At 35.6% G+C, this 23,569-nt stretch overlaps 3 protein-coding genes and 1 non-coding gene across 6 annotated transcripts; 2 read left to right on the top strand and 2 right to left on the bottom strand.

Annotated features, from left to right (window-relative positions):
- Window positions 1–173: 173 nt before the first annotated feature.
- Window positions 174–4,318, bottom strand: LOC113315368 (60S ribosomal protein L6, mitochondrial-like). Of its 3 annotated transcripts, none has more exons than XM_026563659.1 (3): window positions 4,201–4,318; window positions 4,011–4,077; window positions 174–688 (listed from the first exon to the last, which is right to left on the bottom strand). In XM_026563659.1, the coding sequence occupies exon 3, from the start codon at window positions 651–653 to the stop codon at window positions 345–347; it is 309 nt and encodes a 102-aa protein (XP_026419444.1). In that variant the 5' UTR covers window positions 654–688; window positions 4,011–4,077; window positions 4,201–4,318; the 3' UTR covers window positions 174–344. The 3 variants fall into 3 exon arrangements, with proteins under 3 accessions (XP_026419444.1, XP_026419448.1, XP_026419452.1); XM_026563663.1 differs by having other exon boundaries at window positions 4,011–4,121; window positions 4,201–4,289; XM_026563667.1 differs by having other exon boundaries at window positions 4,011–4,080; window positions 4,201–4,287.
- On the bottom strand, window positions 3,244–5,281 carry LOC113359817. The gene is made up of 2 exons (XM_026603395.1): window positions 4,921–5,281; window positions 3,244–3,737 (listed from the first exon to the last, which is right to left on the bottom strand). The coding sequence occupies exons 1-2, from the start codon at window positions 5,279–5,281 to the stop codon at window positions 3,268–3,270; spliced, it is 831 nt and encodes a 276-aa protein (XP_026459180.1). The 3' UTR covers window positions 3,244–3,267.
- TRNAL-CAA lies at window positions 4,437–4,520 on the top strand. The gene has a single exon. It is a non-coding gene; the product is annotated as a tRNA-Leu (tRNA).
- A 726-nt stretch (window positions 5,282–6,007) lies between the features above and the next one.
- LOC113359812 (eukaryotic translation initiation factor 2 subunit beta-like) lies at window positions 6,008–6,400 on the top strand. The gene has a single exon (XM_026603391.1). The coding sequence runs from the start codon at window positions 6,008–6,010 to the stop codon at window positions 6,398–6,400; it is 393 nt and encodes a 130-aa protein (XP_026459176.1).
- Window positions 6,401–23,569: the final 17,169 nt, after the last annotated feature.

Below are 23,569 nucleotides of genomic sequence, written 5' to 3'. Positions count from 1 at the left end.
ACGGATCACTTTATACGTCCTATATTTGGTTTTGGTATTGGTCCCAGACCAAATATAGTCTGGGATTTGGTTGGTCCAGCTTTTACTCTTTAGTAAATATAGTCTGGGATTTTGTTGGTCCAGCTTTTACTCTTTAGTCCGTCCCACTGTGTCTCGTTTCTGGACCATATTTATGGGTTTGATCGTCCACTGTGGTTGCTCTTAGGAATCAAAATGAGAACAAAAACAAAATGACGATACTAGAGGCACACAAGGTAGGATGTCTCTATGCATCTGGCCCTTGAAACCCAAATGCTATGAGAAAATGTTTCTAAGCTAAGTCAGTAATGCACGCCTTGGCACAATCATTTGGACTTCTTCCCTTGCTTCTTCTTTATAACCTCATCAGTATACATTATTCCCTTTCCTTTGTAGGGTTCAGGAGGTTTACAACTACGAACTGCAGCAGCGAATTGGTGCACCCTTTGCTTGTCTAATCCAGTGCAGCAAACTATGTTTGGTTTAAAACAGAACACACGAACTGCTGGTGGAACAGACAGTTCAACCTCATGACTGTAACCCAATTTCAGAAACAGCAACCTGCCTTCTGATTCAGCTCTGGCCTTGAATCCTACTCCCACGATTTTAAGAAATCGAAAGAATTTAGCTTCCATCTGAGTTGTTCAAGGTAATCACCACTCTAGATGAACTGTATCAAAGAAAAAAGAATGAATACCTATATGAACAACTAAACAAGTAGAAGTAAACAAGATACTTCATATATCAACAAAATATTTTAGTTATATACTTCTGTTTCTACAAATCAGAACCAGAATGCTATTTCCTTGGGAGAATGCTTTATTTCAGTTAGTTTGTTTATTCACTTCATATCAGTAAGAAAATAAAACCATGAGTCCATGACAGTGTCAAACTAACAGTGCTAGTCATACACCGTTTGCAAGTTGCAACTGCCTCTCAACCAGCAATGCAGACGAGAATGATCCGTCAACACAAGATAGAGGGAAAGTGGGTTCAAATAAGCATTTTCGAAGTTAAGTTGAATCATTTCCTTCTTTACACTGTTTGAAAACCCATGAAAGAAAAATTATGTGTTCTGATTCCTGAATCAAATAAAAAGGAAACGGGAAAACATGGTTCATGATTATAGTAAATCAGTAACTTAACTCTGCAAGTGATCTAACAAAAAATGAAGCAAGAAAGAACCAGAATCATTTCTAAATTGATTAAAATTAGTTTTTCCAGAAGAACCCTGATCATTCTCAGTTTCATCTCCGCCGGTACTCGGTTCTATTGAGCTCCACAACCCAAATAATGAATTAATGAACATAAAATCCCTTAAAGTTAAAAATAGCATGGTTCTGTAGTGATCCCATTCCAAGAGGTTGAGGTATTATGATTCATCAGACAATATGTATAGAATAACAGTGTTCTAAAATTGGGTTTGTAAAATTGGGAGAGGACATAAAACAAAGTAACAAAGAATTACAGAACAATGGGTATGCAAAATCAACCTAGATAGCTTAAACTTGTAATCAGATAACTAAAATGTTTCAACTGCACCGTAAAAAAAGAAAAAAATATGCGAAAAGCTCGAAGAGAGAACCCCATTAGAGTACAAACTTATTTCAGGTCTATAAACAAAATGAAACTGAGATATCATTCAATATATCTTCAATTATAACAATAAAAAAGATGTTACATGAGATAATTTCCAATTACCCTGTACGTCATAATCTACCACCACGTCTTAAATTGACTAATTCCTCTTTGATTCAGACTCAATTTTAACTATCAAAAGATAAAGACACCTTCAGTTTTAGCATGTTGTTGTTGACTGCTGGTTTAAGTTGACTAGGTGTAATAAACTAATAATGTGTCTATCACTAAGATTAGTATTAAAATTGCATTCGCATCTTTGAACTTCAAAGCCAATGCTCACCTACATTTTTTATTTACTTTGTTCTCACGTAACCGATGTGAATGCTCTATCTGTGTCAATTCAACTTTCTTTAGTTAGTTTAGTTGGCAAGTGACATTGATCTATATCAATGTAATGTAACCAAATATAGGGTTTCTTTCATCAAAGAAGTTCAGGTTTATCCAAATATATCACTTAGAAGAGAAAGCTCAGAGAGTACCCGTTCTTATGCAAATGAGGAAGAAACACAATCCAAGATGCGATCAAGAAATGCAGAAAAATCATGCAATTGCAAAATCTCTACGAATCACAACTTGAAACTCTTAAGGTAATCGAAACTACAAATCCCGTGAAAACAAATACATCCCTAAACCAAAATTGTTCAAATCTTACCTGGATTCTTGTAAAAACGATTAGACAAAAAAATCTAATCAAACGGAAAACGTTTAGAGAGACAGAAAGAGAGAGAAGGGGTTTTGGTGGTGTTGCGCCACGGTTTTTATCTGAGATGGTTAGTTTTTCTTAGCTTCTAAGTTCGCATCAATTTGAAGTCCTTTACAGGTCAAATCCCATTTCATTTTTATATCCTTGAACCAGTACAAGGGTGCAAAACATTAGCAGTGACACGACTGTTGTAACTGAACTACTTATAGCTGGCTAAGTTTTTCTTTGTTTAGGGCTCTATTTTATACATTCTCAACTGAGATTATTACGTATCATGTTTATTAAAAAATCGTATAACCTAATACAGTTTCATGAAGAAACCTAGATTTTAGAGGACTAAGGCAAGCTGCGAGATAGAAGTTTGATATAATCATGAAATAATAATAAAATCATGTGTATCACTAATATTAGTACTACTAAAATCACATTTGTGTTTTTGAACTGCACTTAAAAGCCAATGCTCAACCACATTTTTTTTACTTCGTTCTCGCGTAACCGATGTGAATCCTCTAGCTGTGTCAATTCAACTTTCTTTAGTTTAATCCAGAACAAAGAGATATAATCATGAAATAAAACTAAAATCATGTGTGTATCACTAATATTAGTACTACTAAAATCACATTTGTGTTTTTGAACTTAAAAGCCAATGCTCGACTACATTTTTTTTACTTCGTTCTCGCCTAACCAGTGTGAATCCTCTATCTGTGTCAATTCAACTTCTTTAATTTAATCCAGAACAAAGAGACATTTCATAGCTCAAGGAAATATAAATGAAACCAGACCACTCTTTATATCTGTTTCCAAGTACAAAATCCTATTTGAGTTAGAAAAAGGAAGGCGCATTTGGAGTTTAACTACTCCAAATTAACAACACCAAACATTTTAAAATTGTTATCTTTGTACCTCTAAACAAGCTCACTGTAAGCCATTGGAGCATTATCACCACGCCTAGGCAAGGTTCTGATAATCCTAGTATACCCACCATTTCTTTCTCCATATCTCTCAGGAACTTCAGCAAACAAGGCATGAACAATTAATTTCTCATAAATATATCCTAAAGCCTGCCTACGTTTGTGAAGAGACCCATCTTTTGCTAACGTAATCATTTTATCAACAAACTTTCTCATTGCACTTGCCCTAGCTCTAGTGGTCTTAATTCTACCATGTTTCAGGAGTTGAGTAGTTAAAGCTCTGAGCAAAGCCTTTCTCTGATCAGGTGGTCGATTGAGCTTTGGTACTTTCCTTCCATGCCTCATTGCATACACCCTCCCACCAAGCTCTTCGGCTTGTGGTTTCTTATCATTTTGGCCTGTTTTTCTTAATTCTACATCTAATAAACTGTCCCTAAAACACCAAGCTCTTCGACCTTCTTCTACTAACACAGAAAAGAAACACTATAACCTAAGAAACCTTAACTCAATTCTCCAGTTATCTATCATAAGGTTCAATCCAATAATCCCTAACCTAGTATAAAGGTAAAACTAATTGTTGAGCAATTTCTAATGCTGAACAATTTTGTTAGTTTAGTTGGCAAGTGATATTGATGTACATCAACAAATTTAGGGTTTCTTTAATCAAATATAAATTCAGGTTTATCCAATCATATCACTTACAAGAAAGAGAGCTCAGAGAGTGAGAGAGAAATTACCTGTTCTGATGAAAACGAGGAAGAAACACCAATTCTAGATGCGATCAAAAACTGCTGCAAAATCCCGCTGCTCTATGGATTAAAATTTAAATCTCCTTAGGCTAATCAAAACTACAAATCCCGTGAAAACAAATACATAAATGAATTCGTACGAAACAAATCCCTAAACCAGAACCGTTGAAAATGTTACCTGGATTCTTGTAAAATCGATCAGAGAATAAATCAAATCGAACGGAGAGACAGAAAGAGAGAAGGGTTTTGGTGGTGTTGCGAGAGGTTTTTGTCTGTTTTTCTTTACAGGTCAAGTCTCATTTCATTTTTATACCCTTGGCCTTGGGCAGCACAAGACACACTACACGCTGAAGGAACTAGCTATTTTACGAAGAATCCAACAATATGTTGCTACTTTACTAAAAGTACCAACAAGTCAGGTTAGCCGAGTGGTCTAAGGCGCCAGACTCAAGTTCTGGTCTTCGAGAGAGGGCATGGGTTCAAATCCCACATCTGTCGAGTTTTTTTTTTTTCTCTCCTTCCTTGCTGAAGACCAGCATAGTCCTTTGGGGATTAGTATTACTAGTGTCAAGAAACTCAGTGCACCTCCTCTTTCCTTTTCCGATCATCATCCTGATTTTAGGACCTCAAAGTAGTCTATATAAAAGCAGCTCCCTTCAACCAAACTCTCACAAAAACTCCAACAACGTTGTTGTTCGCGAGAATAGTCCAGAACATGAAGAGCTCCTTGATGGCGCAGTGAACGCTGTTCAAGAGAATAAAGAGCTTGTAGGAGATATGCGTAGGGAAGTTTTCCCGCCACCAAAAGTACAACGTGGAGGCATGTCCTAGTGAATTTCGTGGACATCTGCGAAACGATGCACACGGAGCCAGAGCATGTTATGAACTTCTTACTTACTGAGATGGGAACGATTGGATCGTTGGATGGACAACAGAGGCTGGGTGTTAGCGGAAGATTTGTTCCCAGTAATTTTGAAGAGATTCTGCGAAGATATATCAATGATTATGATTATGTTAGCTGGCAGCAACTCAAACCTCGTATCCAATTCGAAACTGTAATCTCCGGTATACCGGAGGGCATTAGGTACGCTTGGATTTCCTGTGCACGTGTTTAGGCTGGATTGGATGATGACATAATTTGGGAGTGTGTGTGCCATGATGGCATGAACATCTGCCTGATTCTCATTCAAGTTAACCACCAATCCTACTTCTCCTCCATCAACAAGAGGAACTCGATTTTCTAATGGTACCTCCTGCATGTACTCTCATTATATTCCTTGAGCTCCTTGTATATATACCCACGGAGAGGCTTGTATGTTTCTACTACATGATCTTTTGTGCGCAAATGGGGTGTGCCTTTCGACCCATGTAACATTCGTTTGTTCATTGAATTCTACAGCAAAATTAGATGAAAGTCTTTTTTCTTCTTCGAGTAATCGATTTCATTGCACGGAATTTGTGGTTTTTCTTTGCATTGCTGTCAATGCATTGTTCCCTCTTCTTTGCCGAGACCATCTGATCTCAGGCTTTTACTCATTCTTTCAGTTCTTATTCACTACATCACTGGCATTACAGCAACTGTGAAGCGCGAAAATTCTCCCACTGGATTGAAAAAATTAATGATAAGTCTGGTTCTTGTATTGCTCTTTCTTTTTTTATATTCTAACTGGAACATTACGGCCTCCGCAGAAGTACCAGTTCCTCTTTGAAGCAGCTATCATGCGTGTTAGATGTTTTCAGTTGATGTTGGAATATCCTCTGTATGGGTGGAGAAAGAAAAACACCAGCAAGTCAGGTTGGCCGAGTGGTCTAAGGCCTAAATTCCTTTCTGTTTTTTGTTTGCTTTCCTTTTTGAAGACCTTTCCTTTTCCGACCATAACCTGAATTTAGAACCTCAAAGTAGTCTATATAAAGCAGCTCCCTTCAACCAAGCTCTCACAAAAACTCCAACCCCCTTTAACAAATCACAAAACATCTCAGCAGCAATGGCCAAATACGAAGAGTTCCTTGATGGCATGGTGAACGTTCTTCGCGAGAATAATCCAGAATATGAAGAGCTCCTTGATGGCGCATTGAACGCTGTTGGCGAGAGTATTCAAGAGATTGTAGGAGATTTACGTAAGAGAGCTTTCACGCCAGCAAGAACTTCACTCCTTGGTCGTGAAGGCATGAACAAGACTGCCGTTGTGAATTTCATGGACATCTGCGAAAAGATGCACAAGGAGCCAGAGCATGTTATGAGGTTCTTACTTCCTCAGATGGGAACAACTGGACACTTGAATGGACAACAAAGGCTTGTTGTTAAGGGAAAATTTGATTCCAGTAATTTTGAAGGGATTCTGAAAACATATATCAATGATTATGTTTCTTTTTTCTGAATTGCCAGCAATGTGGTGCTGAGAGTTATTCTGTTGCTTGCTCCTATCAAATATTTTCTACTGATTAATTGAATGTTTGTAAGAATTAATTATTCATCCTACTAGTAATATTTTGTTTTGTATTATCATCATCAACCAATTAAATTAGTTGCAATTTATCCTTTTATAAAGTCAAACACACCACAAACAAACAAAATAAAGCAAAGCCAAACAAACGAACAAGCAAACCAAGTGCAAACTGAGGTGGGGTGCTACATCACCACCACCGGCAAAGCGAGGTTTACTCGAGAGGAAGCTGGACAGCCTCCTACCTATAATTATATCCATTGTGGCCAGTGAAAAGGCCATCGTTTTTTTCAATAATTTTCGTACTTCCATTTTTCAAGACGTCATGATTAGTGTATAAAAATGGTATTTACTGTTCCGCAAACACCTGATATGGATGAGTCCAGTTGCCGTGGTAGCTGGCACCACCTCAAACCTCTTATCCAAGTCGAAACTGTAATCTCCGGTATATCGTGTCACATGTCTGGGAAGTGTGGCTGCCCTTATCAAAAGAGTCTGCATGGGCATTAAACTCAGCAGTTATTAGTTTGAATTTAGTTAATCTGTTTACTTTAGGGTTAAGTTAATTATGAATCAGTGGCTCTGACAAACCCACGTGTAGGGAGACGATGTGTAGTCTCTTTCAGCTAAGATTTGAGTAGTATTTATCATCGCTTTGTCCTTGTAATGAGGTAAGAAAAGAAATAGAGAGAAGCTCAGTCCAGTGTGGTTGCAGTGTTATGCGTATGAATCTTCACTATCAGTTGTACTTCCTTCAATAATCATAACATTTGGTATCATCCAGAAAATCTTGGCGTGCTTCTGCAATGACTGGAGGTCCTACAATTAAAGATGTTGACCACACAACACGAGAAATCAATCGTCTGATATCACTACTCACTGAATCTCAGATTAAAGCTGAAGCAAAACGTGAAGCAGATGCTAAAGCTCAGCAGATCTTAATGAACATGTTGGTACAAATCTCAGAAGATACATTAAAAACTTAAAACACCTTCAAAGCCAACCCAGTTCTTCAGATCTAAATACAAACCAAAGAACTCCAATCACTGGTGAGTCTCACCACTCTGCAGCACCTTCACCAAATATTCTCAAAACTGCAAAACTAGACTTTCCTAGATTCAATGGTGAAAATCCGAGAAGTTAGCTAAGCAAGTGTGATCGTTTTTTCCAGATACATCCCATGGAAGAAGTTCAAAAAACCGAATTTGTTGCTATGTATATGGATGTTAGAGCTGATTCTTGGTTCTTTGATTATTGTTCTGGTAAAACCTCTGTTCCTTGGTCTGAATTTTCTAATAATTTATGTCGTCATTTTGAAGATCTAGCAAATGATAACTATGTTGGCTGTTTTAACAAACTTACCCAAATTACTACTGTGGAGGAATACTTTCAGAGATTTGAACAACTTAAGGCTCTCATGATTGCTAAAAACTCTAGCCTAGATGAAGAATATTTCGTTATGAGTTTCATCAATGGACTCAAACCAGAAATTAGTACCTCAGTTCGAATGCATAACCCACTTCCCTGTCTCGGGCTTTCTTTTTAGCCAGACTACAAGAACAAAGTCTTACTCGACCATCTAAAAACCTCCTCACTAAACAACCAACCACTTCTTCTTATTTTCCCAAACCATCCAACACCCACAAGCCTAACCCACTTCCACTCATCCTTTCCCCATCACCCATCCCACCTAAAACACCCTATATTCCACCTATTAAACGCCTCACACAAGAGCAGTTGGCTCAAAGAAGAGCGAACAACTTATGTTGTAACTGTGATGAGAAGTATGTATATGGGCATAAATGGAAAACACAACAACTATATATGGTCTCAGTTGAGGATGATGTTTCACAAGAGAGCCAATTATCTTCACCAGAGTTTGAGCCAACAAACAACATTGTGGAGACTGACATGGAGATTTCTCTCAATGCTCTCACTGGCCAACATAATGGTGATACTATACTCCTTTCGGGGATGCTAAAGAAACAACCATTTACCATTTTGGTGGACACAGGAAGCACCCATAGCTTCATTGATGCTTCTTTAACTAAAAGACTTTGTTGTGACATCCAACACACATCAAACATGCTTGTCACAATAGAAAATGGTGAGAGGACAACAATCTCAGGGGTATGTTCCAAACTGCAATGGCAAATGCAGGGCCATCTCTTTGAAGCTGATTTACATGTTTTGCCTTTAGATGGTTATGACATTGTGTTAGGAGCAGACTGGCTCAGAACATTGGGTGATGTTATGTTCAACTTTGCAAAGTTATCTATGTCCTTCAATCATCTAGGAACCAACTTAACACTCATTGGTAATCCTTCTACTCCTTCCATAATGATGATGAATGGCACAACTGTTCAGAAATTCCTCAAAAAAAAACATTCCTGTTTTCATTGGCCAATTTTTTTCCATCTCCACTGAACCTTCTCTTACTCCCATACCACTACCTATTCAAGAAGTGTTGCACCAATTCTCTGATGTTTTTGAAGAACCTACACAACTACCTACACCAAGAGCGTTGGATCATAAAATCCCTCTCAAACCTGATCCTCAACCTGTGAATTTAAGACCACATAAATGCCCTCGCATTCATAAGTCACTGGTTGAATCCTTGGTGCAAGAAATGCTTGATATTGGACTTATTCAAGACAACAACAACCCTTTTGCTTCTTCAATACTTCTTGAAAAGGCGAGGGTACCCAAATATACCTCAAGCTAAAAAATTTCCTACCTATAATTCCTTTCTCCGAAAGTGATTTTCTATGGACTGAGTCGAGACAATGCAACTAATCGGTTCACACTTGTGATCGTCTATGCATACGAGATCGAGACAATACAACAAAGAAGTATGTTTACTTGATAAAAAGGTTCGGACTTAACCAAACACAATAGGATTGCTTATCAAGTAAATAGGAATTAACGTTTGTCTAATTTACTTTAATTATAATAAAACAATTATAATACGGAAATATAAAGTAAATGACACAACAAGATTTTGTTAACGAGGAAACCGCAAATGCAGAAAAACCCCGGGACCTTGTCCAGAATTGAATACTCTCAGGATTAAGCCGCTACACAAAATTGAACCAACTTCGTATAGTTGATCCCAAGAAACTTGTAGCGCCCCCAAAGCTAGCAGCTGACTATTCCAAGAGATTAACTAAATAAAGAGGCACTAAGAATCTAAATCATTTACTTAAATATTCAATTAAGAAATCTGCTACAAAACTTAACCCAAAATTAGCCCCGCTCAGAAATATATATACAAGAACTCCTCTCAAATGATACATATACAATAGTCATTAGGTTTGCAAATAAAGTATACAACATAATAATCATAGCAGAAGTAGTCTAACAAACGAAATCAACGCCTCGAAGCTTTTGTTGCGCAACTCTGATCTGTCTCTGAAACTGAAAGTGGGAATGGGTGAGCACATCATCCCTAGAAGGGGTGCCCAGTAGGAATAACATTTAACTTTAAAGAAATCATGAGCAAGATTTGGAAAACAATACATGTTTTCCCAAACATCAAAGTGACCAAGTCACTGGAAATGCACAAACAATGTATATGGACAAACTCCTTCTTCAAACAATATATATTAGTGATGCCAGGTTTTTCCACACCTACATAGCTATATTGATGTCGGGTTGTTCCACACCTAATAAGCATAAAAGCTGAATTCATGTAGATATAAATATGAAGGAGCGTATCCTATATACCACACGTGGAAATTCTCATTTCCCATAACAATTCATAATGATGACAAACATTACAAGCCCTTTCCAATTCATGGAAAGATTCAAAAAATCAACAGAACAATCATAACATAAATTAAACAATGCATGAAAAACACGAACAGACAATGCATGAGTTTGTTAAACATAAACTTTTGTAAAAGAAACAAACAATGGTTTCAAAAGAGTTAAAAGTATTCCCACCTCTTTTGATGACAAGCCACGCCTACCTCGACATCCACGATCCACTGGTTCATCCTTTGAATCGATCGTTGTTAATAACTAACTGTTAATCACACAAGAACTCTAAGAATCTAGCCAAAATGACTCATACTAGAATCATACAAGTCTATCTAATGGTTCTAAGCCCATTTATGACTTTACACCTTTTCATTCTCTAACTTTAGTATAATTAAGGTTTACTAATTGAATTAGGGTTGTTCTATAGTCCATTAGCTAAGTCTTATGAATATCTAAAACTTTGTAGAAGGAATCAAAGGTCAATTCGGACCATAAGGGGTCCAAAATATCAATCTATGAATATATGATACTAAGGTCCAATCCAACTAAGTTAACTAACGGTCAAAGTGACGGTCAGACAGAGTCAACTAACAGTCAACGTCTAAGTCAAAGTCAAGTCAATGGTCAAAGGTCAAACCTAATCAAGGCCAGGTCAAGGTCAGCTGGGTCAACGATTCAAATCGCTAAATCGGCGAGTCGACAGATCCGACTCAGTCACATACACTGAGTCAGCTCAACAAATGAGTCAGCTAAACTGACTGGGATGTCTAGCAGGTTTAAGCTCTATTCCAGCTATAGAACACAACCAAACAGGTTCCACTCAGTTGATCAATACACAATTATTCACTTCAATATAATTCTAGAATTCAAAGTACAATTGTAACTCAAGCTTTACCTGCAATTGCAACTTTAAGCAACACCTACATTCCTACTTCTACAGTCACAACAAACAGATTACAACTCCAATTCCAGAAGCATGTAGCTTGAGAACACAATTCTGATAACAGCACCCTTACCTCACTACTATTGGACCATCTCAAACAACAATTCTCATCTCAACAACACCTGCAACTTCTGAATCACCCACTGCACAACCCTATACATTTATCTTCATTTGATTTCAGATCACTAGCCAAATGCACACTCCATAGCAGTAACTATCTTCACTAGCACAATCACTCACAACCAACTTCATTCATTCATTGCTTCTGTCAAAACAGAATCATCTCAGCCATCCTTAATCACATCAGGGTTAAACTCTAATCTTTCTCAAGTCAATACCACCACCAATCTCAACAACAACAATAACCTCTCAACTCCAATATAATTCATTTACCCCAACATCCTTACTCATAAAATTCCTTTCCCAATTAAATTCACAGGAACTCTGTAATTCAAAACAATACTAAATCCTAATTACAGGAACAACCTACATATACCCATCTATCCAATTAATGTACTCTAATCAATTACTCCATGAATCTTAACATATAATCAAATATAAGAAATCTTAAATTAAATTACCTTTCCATTCTTCCTGAGTTGATCCAACATTAGTAATAACACTATCACCTCCTTAACACGAGAGTCAACTCCAAGTTTATCATCAGCTCCAATTTAACATCTGAATCAGAACTACAAACCCTAACTATCGAACTCAGGATGTTCTTCAACCTCATAACTTAATTCGTGTCAAACCCATCACTAATATTTCCTCAGAACTCCCAAATCATCTTCCAATTCTTCTTAATCTCAATTTTAGGGAAGAACAGAAACCCTAATTTCTCAGTTCATCTCCAAGACAGATTCAGAACTCCAATTATGGTTGGAGCTTCATCCAACCATAGATCCAATTTCATCTCTTAAATCTTCGGAACATCAATTGAAACTACAAACCCCAATTCCGACTCTCTGATTCAAACCCCAGTTGTTCTGCTTCCCAATTAACGACCACACCATCTTCCCAATCATCTATCAGAACTACCAGTTGGTTTCCCTCAACCAATTCTTACTCAAACTCTCACAGAAACTCGGTGAAGAACAGATAAGGAGAGGGAGAAGAAGAAGAAAAAAGAAGAACGAGAAAGAAAGAAAGAGAAAGAAGAAGGTTGAATGAGTTATCTGCTCGACTGGATCTGATAAGGCCAAAGACGAATGATAAAGGGGTTCTACAAAATGATATAGGGAGCCCATGTCGGCTAAAATACAAAATGACTATTCTGCCCTTCTCATAATTCTGATGATATCTTCATCGTACGATATCCGATTGACACGTTCGAGAAGTCCATTCCGCATAGATTTTCGATATATATCCAATGGTACTAGTTTCGTACCTATATCTTCGGTAGATTAATTCTAATTAACGTTCGTTTTAAACTAATCGAGATATTATTGGCTAATACGTCTTTTGACTGGTCTAATAGCGTTGACGTGCTTGAGGGTCCTTACACAACTAAACCTATAGTTCACCTAGTTCCGTATTTATTCCCATGCCTCCGACCTATTAATAAGTCACGTACTTGGAACAATTCCTTTGGTTCGTATTCCAAACAGTAAAGGTACAACAAATATGTTTGGTATCAACTCTCTTCAACCAAGTGATGTGAGTTAGACAAAGGCTCTTCTGTTCATCTCAATAAACTCCTTCGTCAGGTTCTTAGATCTATCTTATTCTCAACTACCGAAGTAATTGTTAAGATTTTGCAATCAATATTTTTAATCACAAATAATTGTATTGATGCCGATCTACAACTAATAAATCCAATCTACCACAAGGATAAACTGATTATAGTTGGATCCTCTATACCGAAAAAAGTATTGTGCACACCAAAGATTATGAACCCCAAATCAGAAATCTTCAATATCTTTTTTGTATTCAAATCTTCTTAGATCTTCAATAAACGCCTGCACGCAACAACTTGAATCTCTTGTGATCAATCACACACAGAACAGAGTATGTTAACAATGGATTATCACAAGATAGTCTTTAGCACTAACAACAGTCTAAAGATCCCTGTCGAAACTTCGATCTAGTTTGAGTGAATCTTATATAAAAAGAGAAGATTATCAAGCATAAACAAACTAGGTGCAATCAAAGTTCAACCACCATTAGTCAATCAAATCAATCGAAAACACAAGATAAACCGCAATTATCTAGTTTCCCACCAACGGTACTAATAGAGCGTCTCAATCCCAAAGAAGACTTTAAACTGAGCGGCCGTAAGAGATTTCTCCTAATTAGGTTACTCTCCTCTCCGAATAGGCGGCTTCACCAGTAACAACACAATCGAGGAAGTTTGTTGTTACGAAGGATTAGTTTGCTAGAAATGCAAACTTCAAGTATTTATAGACAAGGAAGTTTGGACACCAAGGAATTTCCAAAACCGAAAATATTCTCAAAATATTCATTAAAGCACAAATTCGGTTTCCATAATTCCTGGAAATGCTCTGTCCAAAATAATGACCGAAAATCCCTTTGGAAAATCTTTAATTAGTAAATGCACATTACTAATTCTCATTTTCCTAAAATAAAATTAAGACCTTAATTAAAAGATTCTTAACTTATGTATGTTTCGATCCTGGGATTTTCTTCCTTTAGTTATTAAGGAATAACTTTGAACAATTAAAGATAAACATTACTGCATGTGTTCAAAGTGTGTCGACATCCTTACTTTGTAAGTCTTCTTTCATACTTACAACCTTGAAACCGATTTTCCACACTTCCAAACAAGTTTATAATTGGTTCATCTGACTTTCAAGAACTATGTGATTGATCAAGAACACTCAATCACAAACCATGGGTTTAACGGTTCTACCAAAACAAGTTTCAGTTGTACCTCCATGTGAGTACTGTGCATAGTCACACTAGCTTTCCAAAATTCGGTTGACTAGGTACTAGGATCGGTTCCCCACATATATATGGTATCTAACTTATATGTGTTGCACATGTCCATAGGATCGGTTCCCATTTTCCTAAAAACGTGTTGCACGTGTCCATAGGATCGGTTCCCCTTTCTGCTACAAACTTGTTGCACCTCATACAAGGATCGATTCCCCTTTGTGATGTCTTGCACCTCTTACTAGGATCGGTTCCCCTTTACCCAGATTTAGTCATACACAAATCACAAACTCGATCATACCATCTCAAGTGATTACTTAAGATCGGTTTCACTAATAATAGTCATACCAATACATAAGTCAGTCCTTTGTGAATAGTTTTACCAAGAACACAAACAAGTCATGAGCGGTTATACTAAATCACACATATTGGTTGTTCACAAGATATGCAATGAATAAAAATACCAATAACGCCTGGCGATTTCCTTTTCGATTCATAAACAAGTTTATGAACTTACTTCCTTAAAACACATGTAAAACATTGTTTCCTAGGATGAAGTCCTCATCTCATACCCATACATAATCACAATAGCATTTAAACGATTATGTCGATGTCTTATATACAAAGTTTAATGGTTAAGCAATAAGCCTCATATTGAATTCCTTAATACTATGTTTATCTAGAGTATTCATGCTTCGCAGTTTTGTTTTCAATATGCACCCTTGAAAGATACGTTAGGGAATGAAACAGTTCAAGTCAAATATCACTAACCTCAAGTGGAAGGATGATGTTGTCGTTGTAGCTTCTTACTTCTTCACTTCTTCAAGTCTTCGCAATACTTGTAATGTCTCATATCCTAATACTTTCAAGCTAACCTATACGAAGTTGACTCTAGTACATAATCAAACTACTCTTAAAATGAGTTTTAATTCACTAAAATATGACAACCAAACTTGACATACCAACGCTTGGTGGGTTCAACCGAGCTATGCTCTAATAATCTCCCCTTTTGTCAATTTTAGTGACAAAACTCTTACAATCATATGTATAAACAAATTACAAGAATTCATTACACATACGCTTGATTCACGAATTCAAGAGCACAATAACCTGTATACGTTCAATCCTTAAATGCCGATGTTGACATTATAATAACAAATCTAATACTCCCCCTAAAGGTGAGATGGGTAGATGTTATCAATACACACGTCTTTGTTATACCAATTAATATGATATGTTACTCCCCCTTAGTCTATGCTTTCACTCTTTCATTAGATAAACGTTTAAGCACAATTGTCCTTTTCCTTAGTGATACCAATCAATATAAAATCAATGTCATTATCACTTGTTTACTCCATATATTTCTCCCCATTTTTGTCACAAAATGACAAACAAATGAAAAAATAAAGGATAAACCAAAAAGAATCTTACAAATCTCAAAATAGACTTGCAAACTTATAGAGTTAAGCACGAGGGTTCCACACACCATTTTTTGATAACCAATATCAAAACCGAAACTACAAAGTAATTTGTTTTTATATGTTATCAAGGAAATAATTGCCTGAAGCAATCTTCCCAATTTAAAAGTTTAGCAAACCAAAAATCAACTAAGGACCTTAGTCCCTTTGCTAAACTGATTGTACAAATACAATCGCTTCATTCGATAAGACCAAAATAAAGATAACTCTATTTTTCTCATCAGGTTCTAATTATCCATATAACATAGACCTTTAAATTTTAAACAAGACAAGTACTAGCATAAAAGCATATGTGTTTCGATGGTTTTCAACTTTTGATTGCAATAGTTAAAAACCGCTTTTCAACCTTTCTCTAGTAAAGGTTGGTTGTTGTTATTCTTTTTTTTTGCATAAGAATGACAACATAATGATATTTCGATATCAATTCTCTATGGAAGAAGATGCAAACATATTGGAGAAGTGGATGCAAAATTTGAGGTAACAATGTTGTTAGTTAATTGTTTTTCTGTTTAAGAAAAGCCTGATTTTATTTCATATATATTTTGCTTTTGCTTAACAAAATTTCGGTACAATTGATGATTTTATTCAATTATGTATGTATGGATGTGTGTGTGATTCAAGTGGTTCCGGTTAAGAAAAACTATTGTTATCTTGCTTTATTGTATGGTATCAATTGTTTAGGCTTATAAAATTTCGGTGCAATTGCGGTGTTTTAATGCTTATGTTGATTCAATTGCTTCCGGTTGAGGTGAATAATTATGCAAGTTCATTTATTTTGGTTTATATGAATTATTTATGGCTTAACGAAAGAAAAAGTCTACGTGATGGATTATTTAGTCCAATTCGATTCTGGATAAGAGAAGCTAAGTTTGTCTTAGTCAAACTTATCAAAGTGGAGGTTTCGGTTATTCAAGTCTAATCGAATGCCTTAACAAGAAATGCTAGTTGACTAACCTGGTACTTGTCTTGTTTAAAATTTAAAGGTCTAAGTTATATGGATAATTAGAACCTGATGAGAAAAATAGAGTTATCTTTATTTTGGTCTTATCGAATGAAACGATTGTATTTTTACAATCTGTTTAACAAAGGAACTAAAGTGCTTAGTTGATTTTTGGTTTGCTAAACTAAATTGGGAAAATTGCTTCGGGCAATTATTTCCTTGATAACATATCAAAACAAATTACTTTGTAGTTTCGGTTTTGATATTAGTTATCAAAAATGGTGTGTGGAACCCTCGTGCTTAACTCTATAGGTTGCAAGTCTATTTTGAGATTTCTAAGATTCTTTTCGTGTTGTCCTTTATTTTTTCGTTTCTTTGTCATTTTGTGACAAAAAGGGGGTGAAATATATGGAGTAAACAAGTGATACTGGCATTGATTTTATATTGATTGGTATCACTAAGGAAAAGAACAACCGTGCTTAAACGTTTATCTAACGAAAGAGTGAAAGCATAGACTAAGGGGGAGTAACATATCATATTGATTGGTATAACAAAGACGTGCGGATTGATGAAATCTACCTATCTCACCTTTATGGGGAGTATTAGCTTTGTTATTATAATGTCAACATCGGCATTTAAGGATTGAACGAATGCAGGTTATTGTGTTGTTGAATTCGGGAACAAGCGTATGTGTAATGAATTCTTGTAATTTGTTTGTCCATATGATTGTAAGAGTTTTGTCACTAAAATTGACAAAGGGAGAGATTGTTAGAGCATAGCTCGGTTGAACCCACTAAGCGTTGGTATGTCAAGTTTGTTTGTTATATTTTAGTGAATCAAAACTCATTTAAGAGTCGCTTGATTATGTACTAGAGTCAACTTCGTATAGGTTAGCTTGAAAGTATTAGGATATGATACATTACAAGTATTGCGAAGACTTGAAGAAGTGAAGAAGTAAGAAGCTACAACGACAACATCATCCTTCCACTTGAGGTTAGTGATATTTGACTTGAACTGTTTCATTCCCAAACGTATCTTTCAAGTCGTGCATATTGAAAACGAAACTGCAAAGCATGAACACTCTAGATAGACATAGTATTAAGGAATACAATATGAAGTTTGTTGCTTAACCATTAAACTTTGTAGATAAAACATCGACATAATCGTTTAAATGCTATTGTGATTATGTATGGGTATGAGGTGAGGATTTCATCCTAGGAAACAATGTTTTACATGTGTTTTAATGAAGTAAGTTCATAAACTTGTTTATGAATCGAAAAGGAAATCGCCAGGCGTTATTGGGATTGTTATTCATTGCATATCTTGTGGACATCCAATATGTGCGATTTAGTATAACCACTCACGACTTGTTTGTGTTCTTGGTAAAACTATTCACAAAGGCTTGACTTATGTATTGGTATGACTTTTATTAGCGAAACTGATCTTAAGTAATCACCTGTGATGGTATGATCGAGTTTGTGATTTGTGGTTGACCGAATCTGGGTAAATGGGAACCAATCCCAGTAAGAGATGCAACACATCACAAGGGGAATCGATCCTTCTATGAGGTGCAGCAAGGTTTATAGCAGAAAGGAGAACCGATCCTATGGACATGTGCAACACGTATTTAGGCAAAGGGGGACCGGTCATATGGATATTTGCAACACATATAAGTTAGATACCACATATATGTGGGGAACCGATCCTAGTACCTAGTCAACCGAATTTTTTAAAGCTAGTGTGACTATGCACAATACTTACATGGAGGTAGAACCGAAACTTGTTTTGGTAGAACCGTTAAACCCATGATTTTGTGATTGAGTGTTCTTGATCAATCACATAGTTCTTGAAAGTCAGATGAACCAATTCTAAACTTGTTTGAAATTGTGGAAAATCGGTTTCAAGGGTGTAAGTATGTGATGTATTTTCAAATGTTGTTGTAGATAGTGGTAAAAACTAGGTTCTTTCGAACTTGTGAATGTAACTTTTTTTTTAGATTTAATTAAATTGTAAAGAAAATAACAAAGTGATTGAAATATTTTTGGAGGAAACTCGGGCTAAGGATTTCACTTTTCTACCAATTAAATTGATATTTCTAATATTTATTATGCAAATTTTTCCTTTAAAATAATTTTAATTATTGCATAATCCATCAATCAAAAACTGAAATCCTTAGCATGGAATATCAAAAACTCTAAGTCAAGCATAATCCATCAATCAAAATAACAATTATTTAATAAAAATCTTTGGAAAAATCCTATATACTCAAGGCAAATAATTAAATAAATTTAATTGCATAAATAATAAAAATAGAAATTACCAAATTTTTTATTGGTGGAATTGCTTCCTCCATCGCCCCAGAGAATAAGTTTAGCTCATCATGGTGTAATGCATCTCAAAATATATTATTATTGCTCCAAAGTTGATTACAAATGAGTAAACAATGCAACAGAGAAATCGCAACAGCAATTCCTGTTGCGAAGACGATGTTGAACTGTTACAGAGAAACAATTGGTGACGGAAATTAAAGTTTTGTGGTTGAATATGCTGTTGCAAATCGGATGAAGGAACCGTGGCCGATTCCTTGTTCTTCAGAGCAGCAACAACGTGTATTTCTGTCAAGTTTTCTCTTGATGATTTCGACCTCCTAAACTCCTCCAAACACACGCTAACCCTCTCCCCTCTAATTTCATGTCTATTTATAGTTGTTTGGGACAAAAAATCCGAACATTGATGCAGTATAATCCTCATTTAATTCATTTATTCTCGCTGCCCAAAAATAAACAATAATTGCCATTTTTAGAAGATTTTCACGTCAACTTCAGTCCATCACGTTCCCAATTGTCTTCTCCACGCCTCAGAACTCTCCCAACGCTAGTAGAACTCTCCCATGCACACAGGAACTCAAATTTTGCTTGCTTACAGTGCGTGTTGCTATGTTTTGGTTTGGTGAATCGAACCAGGAATTTTAGCCAAAATTGACCGATTCCGTCACCCATACTGTGTTCCTAAACCTATATCACATCTCTATACCAAAATTCAGCCATTGAATCGACCTAACTACTTCATTTCTTCGATCGAAAATTCTCCTGTGCTGTGAACATTTTTCCCGCAAAAATCGATATTCAAATGAAGAAGAGGGGTGTCCCCTATCCTGTCTTGGTGTCCCCTTAGTAATTTGGGTTGAAATAGTAATTTTTATGGTTTCCTCCGGTACATTTCTAGGGTGCCTTTAGTACTTTTCTCCGGGGTGTAAATCATCACTTTTTGAGCAACTCTTTCCATACAAGGGTATTTTCTCCAAAAACACCTAAACAAACATAAAAACACCATAATGAGAACAAATGGGTGCTAATAAAATACATAAAAGAGATCAAAATAGACACATAAATGCGTCTATCAGTATGAAAGAGGACTTACAAAGTAAGGATGTCGACACACTTTGAACATAGGCAGTATTGTTTATCTTTAATTGTTCAAAGTTATTCCTTAATAGATAATGAAAGAAAATCCCAGGATCGAAACATAAATAAGTTAAGAATCTTTTAATTAAGGTCTTAATTTTATTTTAGGAAAATGAGAATTAGTAATGTGCATTTACTAGTTGAGATTTTCCAACGAGATTTTCGGTCATTATTTTGGACAGAGCATTTCCAGGAATTATGGAAACCGAATTTGGAATATATTGAATATCTTTGAGAATATTTTCGGTTTTGGAAATTCCTTGGTGTCCAAACTTCCTTGTCTATAAATACTTGAAGTTTGTATTTCTAGCAAACTAATCCTTCGTGACAGCAAACTTCCTCGGTTGTGTTGTTACTGGTGAAGCCGCCTATTCGGGGAGGAGAGTAACCTAATTAGGCAAAATCTCTTACGTCCTCTCAGTTTAAAGTCTTCTTTGGGATTGAGAACCTCTAGAGTACCGCTGATGGGAAACTAGATAATTGTGGTTTATCTTGTGTTTTCGATTGATTTGATTGACTAACGGTGGTTGAACTTTGATTGCACCTAGTTTGTTTTTGCTTAGGAATCTTCTCTTCTGATATAAGATTCACTCAAACTAGATCGAAGTTTCAACAGGGATCTTTAGACTGTTGTTAGTGCTAAAGACGATCTTGTGATAATCCATTGTTAACAGACTCCGTTCTGTGCGTGATTGATCACAAGAGATTCAAGTTGTTGTGTGCAGGTATTTATTGAAGACCTAAGAAGATTTGAAGACAAAGAAGATATTGAAGATTTATGATTTGGGGTTCATAATCTTTGGTGTGCATAATACTTGTTTCAGTATAAGACGATCCAACTATAATTGGTTTATCCTTGTGGTAAATTGGATTGATTAGTTGTGTAGATCAGCATCAATACGATTCTTTGTGATTAAAAGTATTGATTGCAAAATCTTAACAATTACTTCGGTAGTTTAACATAAGATAGATCTAAGAACCTGACGAAGGAGTTTATGTTAAGATAAACAAAAGAGCCTTTTCCGACTCACGTCACTTGGTTGAATATAGTTGATACCAAAAAGATTTGTTGTTCCTTTACTGTTTGGAATACGAACCAAAGGAATTGTTCCAAGTACGTGACTTATTCATAAGTTGGATGAGTGGGAATACAGACGGAACTAGGTGAACTATAGGTTTAGTTGCTTGGTCTCAACTATACGAAGTTGGTTTAATTTTGTGTAGAGGCTTAATCCTGAGAGTATTCAATTCTGCACAAGGTCCCGGGGTTTTTCTGCATTCGCGGTTTCCTCGTTAACAAAATCTTGCTGTGTCATTTACTTTATATTTCTGTATTATAATTGTTTTATTATAATTAAAGTAAATTACACAAACGTTAATTCATATTTACTTGATAAGCAATCCTATTGAGTTTGCTTAAGTCCAAACCTTTTTATCAAGTAAACATACTTCGTTGTTGTATTGTCTCGATCTCGTATCCATAGACGATCACACGAAGTGTGAACCGGTTAGTTGCATTGTTTCGACTCTGTCCATATACAATCACTTTCGGATAAAGGACTTATAGGTAGGAAAAGTTTTAGCTTGAGGTATATTTGGGTATCCTCGCCTTTTCAATATATGAAATAAAATCAGGCTTTTCTTAAACAATAAAACAATTAACTAACAAAATTGTTACCTCAAATTTCGCATCCACTTCTCCAATATGTTTGCATCTTCTTCCAGGGAGAATCGATATCGAAATATCATTATGTTGTCATCCTTATGCAAAACAAAAGAATAACAACAACCAACCTATACCAGAGAAAGGTTGAAAACCGGTTTTTAACTATTGCAAGAAAAAGTTGAAAACCACTGAAACACATATGCTTTTATGCTAAACCAAAACCAATTCAACATATTGTGACTTTTTCACATATTGTTTCTACCAGAACCCCTCATGATCCTTTGATAAAGCCTATCAACATGGGATAGAACTTAATCCTGCTAAATCAAAAAGTCACTCAAACCATAAGGGTTCACCTAAGTATGAGATCGAATATCAAGGTAATAAAACCGAAATCAAACATCCCATAAACATCTGTAGCAATAATAAAGCATTCAAGCACATGCTATGTAAATAAAAAACTATCACAAGAAATTATAAATCAAATAATTTTATTCATAATAGTTTTATTCATAATAGACTTAATACAATCATTGAAAGAAATCAAAAATTGATGTTTATTTTCTTACATTAAGTATTACAACATATAACTTAATCTCTAGTGGTGCTCTTGTTGTTCACTGAGGTTTCTTCAGTGTTCATACTTTTGAAGCATGTCTCAAGAGACTTGTCAGCAACCACTTCTTGTTTCTCATGCTTTTCAACTTGAATCTTCACATCAGCAATATCAGCATTTGTTTCCTCAATCTTATCTTTGAGCCAATCTTGATTTCGAACCGTCATAATGAGATTGGTTCTTAGTACCTCAAAACCTTGGATATAGTCAATCATACTGTCAGAACGAATCCACTTGGTTTTGGTTGGATCTTGCAGGTTGTAATCCAAGACTCATCTTGTGAACCAACTGAACTATCAAGATCATAATCAGTCATGATTTTTGATATGATTTTCTTCTTCCTCTCTGTATTGATTCCTTGTCAATATTTAACCCTTTGAGCTTCCTCCTTATTAGCCTTTAAGATACTGCGAGTTATTGGAGGCATGCTTGCTCACATATATATATATATATATATATATATATATATATAAATATAAAGGATTGATTAGGGCATTAGAATACAGACAAGAGATAGTTTCCCTTTGAAAAGAGACAACTTCTGGTCCGAAAGATATCAGGGGAAACCAAAAATATTAAACAATATATTTCGTTTCCTTTGTCCGAACTTCTCAAGTTGGAAGGTTTATTAAAATTCTAAAATTCCAAATATAACCTAATTTTTGGAAGATCATGATAAACATGAACATTTTTACACAACTATGGATTCGCAGCTATCCATAAAGTTCACACTTTTCTGATAAACAACTACACAAAAAAATGTGCTCCAGATTTATTATGCGTTTCCATCCATGAATAAGAGCACGAAAGAGGATGAGAATGCACAATTTTGATACAATTAGGTTGCATCGGAGTAAGCTTTTTATAGCTTATAGTGAATATTAGAAACATGGTTCATGTTTCTCTTAGGGAATTTCTTCCCAAAAGATTTTCTCCCAAGACGATGATCTTTTCTAACTCTAGAGATATGATCATGTGGAGAAATTGTACTGACGTGAGAATTTTCAGAGATAGATAAATCTCTCTTAATTCTATCAATGAGATTTTCATAAGATTTTCTCATTCTAAGTACTTCCTTATGATTCACATCAGTATGATTATCTAAAACAATTATAGGAAACTCCTGATTGTTTCTTTGGCAGAGATTCTCTCTTTCCCTTTTTTCTGGAGTCGTTCTTCATCAAAACAAGGATTGTTTCGATAAGGATGAGGAGGAATCTTTTTCCATAATCAATTATCAACTCTTTCCTTAGATTCTTTTGAGTTGATCTTATCGGGTAGTGGTATAATCTGTCTTTCTACTGAGGAATGGTCTTTTAGTTTTTAAGACAAGAAACTT

Source organism: Papaver somniferum, chromosome 1 (genome assembly GCF_003573695.1).
Source record: "Papaver somniferum cultivar HN1 chromosome 1, ASM357369v1, whole genome shotgun sequence".
In the NCBI taxonomy this organism is placed as follows: Eukaryota; Viridiplantae; Streptophyta; class Magnoliopsida; order Ranunculales; family Papaveraceae; genus Papaver; species Papaver somniferum.
This window is presented reverse-complemented; position numbering and strand designations above follow the sequence as displayed.

Coding starts and splice junctions, on each gene's coding strand:
- LOC113359812 (XM_026603391.1), top strand. CDS start 6,008: ATGGCCAAATACGAAGAGTTCCTTGATGGCATGGTGAACGTTCTTCGC.
- LOC113315368 (XM_026563659.1), bottom strand. CDS start 653: ATGGAAGCTAAATTCTTTCGATTTCTTAAAATCGTGGGAGTAGGATTC.
- LOC113359817 (XM_026603395.1), bottom strand. CDS start 5,281: ATGCAGGAGGTACCATTAGAAAATCGAGTTCCTCTTGTTGATGGAGGA. Junction 3,738..4,920: donor ATCCAATCGTTCCCATCTCA/GTAAGTAAGAAG, acceptor TTTCTGTGTTAG/TAGAAGAAGGTCGAAGAGCT.